The following is a 3583-nucleotide window of genomic DNA, read 5'->3' as shown; positions in this document are numbered from 1 at the left end:
CTCGTCGTTTTCTGTAACTTTGAGAAAAAAATCTTCATATTCTACTAGTTCGGCAAGGTCATCAGCACACTTTCCATTCTTATGTGCTTCTCCGCAAAAGTCACACCTAAGAGGCTGCATCGGAGGGATCTGAGGGTGATGTTTTAAAAATGTATGGCTCATGATTTGCCCCTCAATCATGCGACATATACCCGAAATAAGACAAGTATCACACTCTTCATATAATTGCAGTAGAATATCATCAGTATAATCTTCCATGCTCTACAACGAATAGTTATCTCAAACAAAGAAGAGACAAACCACTAGACATGACATTAGCAAGTTCAACAAATAAAAAAAATATCAAAAATTTTATTGTAGAGCAAAAAATTTCAATTAAGTAAATAAATTAAATTCAATAGTGAATTGGCAATCCCCGGCAACGGCGCCAAAAACTTGATAGCGTTTCAGCAAGTGTACTGAATCGTTGCAAGTAATAATAAAACGGTAGTACCGAGTGTCGAACTCAAGGATTGCATTTTACTATTGAATTATATTTGATTACTAGAATTGAACAAAAAGGTTCCCAAGTTGATTGAAATAATGTTTGAAATTAACAACAATAATAAAATTGATCTTTTATAATGAGAAAAATGTCAGGGATGAGTTTCACTTCGAATCCAACCTTGGTGTCTAATTTGATCCTAGTTACTGAATTCCTTTATTGAATTATTACCGAATTCTCTTTATTATTCTTGCCCTAATGTCTTAGTGACAGAACCTTTAATTCCAAAGTAACCCCTAATTCCTTAGTGGATTTAAGATTAGAATTAAGCATTACCGTATAGAAATTCTCTTGTAAATTATTGCTTCGCAACTAATTTAATTGGTTTCATGACCTGCATCTATCCCTAGACTACAAATTCATGAATTTCTCATCTCAAGCATTCGTAAAGTCCACTTCCGTTTCAAAATACAAATCGTAGAACATTTTAATGTTGATCAAGCAATAAAAAGCATTAAGCACAGAGATGAGAAAAACAATTCAATAAACTCATTCATATAACTAGAAATCAAATCAGAAAAATAAGGGTTTCATCTGGTTACACTCATCCCTAACAAATAGGGTTTAGTTACTCATGACAGAGATACAAAAGATAAGGATTAAAGAAGAATTACAAGAATGCTGATGCGCGTCACGCGCCCCAGGCGCGCAGGGCACGCTCCAGACGCGCGTTGACAGAACTGAAACATGAGAAATGCGCTCCAGGCGCGCAAGGCGCGCTCCAGGTGCACAGCATCTGCTGTCTGATGTATTTTGCATTTTTCTCATCTTTTGCGTCTGAATTCTGTCCCGGTGTATTCTTGAAAGTTGTAGATATGGATCTTAGCTTTCATTAGCACTTGGAGTGACACTAACTGGACATCTAGAACTCCAGATATGGCTGAAAAACTCCACATATATCATGTTGATTTTTCACCAAAATTCAGCACTACACTAAAACAAAACGCAATGTAAAATTACGACAAATTCCTACTTAATCAACGAAATAAAAACAAAAAACATTTTATTAACTCAAAGAACAAAAATCAACAAAATGTATCAAATAAATCCTTAATTTAACTGATGATTTAGGATAAATAAGACTAAAACAGTGGAAAAATATGCATATGATGAAGAGTCATCAAGTATCAACAGAATCACTAGTTGGGGTATTCACAATCAAATCATACCATAAACAAGATACAGGTAGTCCTAAGCGTCTAACACAGTCAAGAGACACAAAGGAATGAGTGGCACCACAATCAAATAGTACAAATAAAGGAGTATCATTTATGAGACATGTACCTTAGATCAAGTTGTCTTTCTCAGACGCTCCTGCACCACTGAGGGCAAAGACTCTTCCATTGGATTTAGGTCAGCTGGCTTGGGAACTCTGGTTTCCAGGCTGTGGAGTCTTCCTTGGGTAGGGGCATGTGGTGCTAATGTGGCCTTGTTGTTGACAATTAAAAAAAGTAACTCCAGCATCTCTACATTCATATGCCATGTGACCCTGCTTACTACACCTGTGACATCGGATAGGAGTAGCTGGATCACCATTATAACCATGGTTGTTGTGCGAGACTTGACTCATGTTACTATTTTCGTTACTAACTCCTCGTCCATTGGGGTTTCCTCTACCACTCCCATAATTATAACTGTTTCCATTTCCTTTTCCATTACCACTACTAGCTCCTTTTCCAGCTGAAAAACTGTATTGTTGCTAATTCGGACGACTTCCTGATTTACTAGGAGGAAAAGAGTAAGGTTTTCCTCTATTATGATGCATATGCCTCTTGTCCTTCATGGTTCTAGTGTTTCGGTAATGTGCCTTTTCAGCACGACTATCCTCATCATAAATCCTACTCTTATTCACTAGGGTAGGAAAGTCACGAATCTCTTGCATTCCAACCTGTTTCTTGATCTCTGGCCTGAGTCCCATTTCAAACTTGATGCATTTCGACTTTTCTCCTGCCTCTCCAACATAGAGTGGATAGTACTTGGATAATTCCTCGAACTTAGCTGCATACTCCGCTACTGACATATTTCCCTGTTCCAATTTAACAAATTCCATCTCCTTCCTATTACAGATATCTTCAGGGAAATACTTAATTAGAAACATGTCCTTGAATATAGCCCAAGTAATTGCAGTCCCTGCATTATCTAAACGTTGGCGTGCATTATCCCACTAATGTTCAACTTCCTCCGTCAACATAAAGGTGCCAAGATGCACTTTCTGACCTTCGGGGCATGCCACTCCTCTGAAAATTTTTCAACTTCTTGCAACCACTTTTGAGCTCCATCAGGATTATAGTGACCTTCAAACGATGGAGGGTTAGCCTTGTGGAATTGATCCATCACCATGAATTCATTTATTTGCACATTTCCTTGGCCACCACTTTAGCTAGTAGCTTGAGCAACAACTTGAGCAGCAATCTGTGCAGCTTGCGCAGAGGCTTGTGCAGTAGCTTGAGATTCATCCAAAGCTTGGAGAGCCTGCACTATAACTCCTGCCATGGACTCTAGAGCCTCAACAATCGCAACATCATTCCTTCCACTAGCCATCACTACCTACATCAATCAGATAAGACAATCGAATATAGTGAGACACTTAGGGTAGTGAGAACTAACCTAGTTCTACAACACTAACACAATAATGTCCATGACCACAGAACACATAATAGAGTACACAAAGAAACATAGCGAACACATAACACATTTACGGTCTGATTGGATAGACCAGCTCTGATACCACAAATGTGACACCCTAAACCCCCAAAAAAAAAAAAATTTTTTATTAAGATAAAGAGTATCACATAATCATAAGCATGTCACATAAATCCAAAATTTCCATCAAACATAATGACATCGAAATCATAGTATCATACAACAGAATCCTTTTTGAAGTACACATACTTATGTTTTAAATTCAGTGCAAATATAGTCCCAACCCGATGTCACTATCAGAGCAGGAATTCCCAAAATAAAAATGCTCAAAATAACATCAATACAATGCATATAAAAAGAGTCTCCAAGACGTGAAGGCTTCCGCCTCACCGATGG

At 37.8% G+C, this 3583-nt stretch overlaps 1 protein-coding gene across 1 annotated transcript; it reads right to left on the bottom strand.

Annotated features, from left to right (window-relative positions):
* Positions 1-2243: 2243 nt before the first annotated feature.
* LOC140919800 (uncharacterized) lies at positions 2244-2884 on the bottom strand. Its single transcript, XM_073366448.1, has 2 exons — positions 2762-2884; positions 2244-2708 (listed from the first exon to the last, which is right to left on the bottom strand). Exons 1-2 carry the CDS (start codon positions 2882-2884, stop codon positions 2244-2246), a joined length of 588 nt encoding a protein of 195 aa, XP_073222549.1.
* Positions 2885-3583: the final 699 nt, after the last annotated feature.

Source organism: Cicer arietinum, chromosome 3, assembly GCF_000331145.2.
Source record: "Cicer arietinum cultivar CDC Frontier isolate Library 1 chromosome 3, Cicar.CDCFrontier_v2.0, whole genome shotgun sequence".
Taxonomy (NCBI): domain Eukaryota; kingdom Viridiplantae; phylum Streptophyta; class Magnoliopsida; order Fabales; family Fabaceae; genus Cicer; species Cicer arietinum.
The sequence above is the reverse complement of the archived record's forward strand: the minus strand, read 5'-3'. Positions and strand labels throughout refer to the sequence as shown.

What these genes read in the sequence shown, in the direction of transcription:
- LOC140919800 (XM_073366448.1), bottom strand. Translation starts at nt 2,884, where the DNA reads ATGGTGATGGATCAATTCCACAAGGCTAACCCTCCATCGTTTGAAGGT. An exon ending in AGGAGTGGCATGCCCCGAAG is followed by an intron (nt 2,709 to 2,761) that starts GTCAGAAAGTGC and finishes GTTGAACATTAG; the next exon opens with TGGGATAATGCACGCCAACG.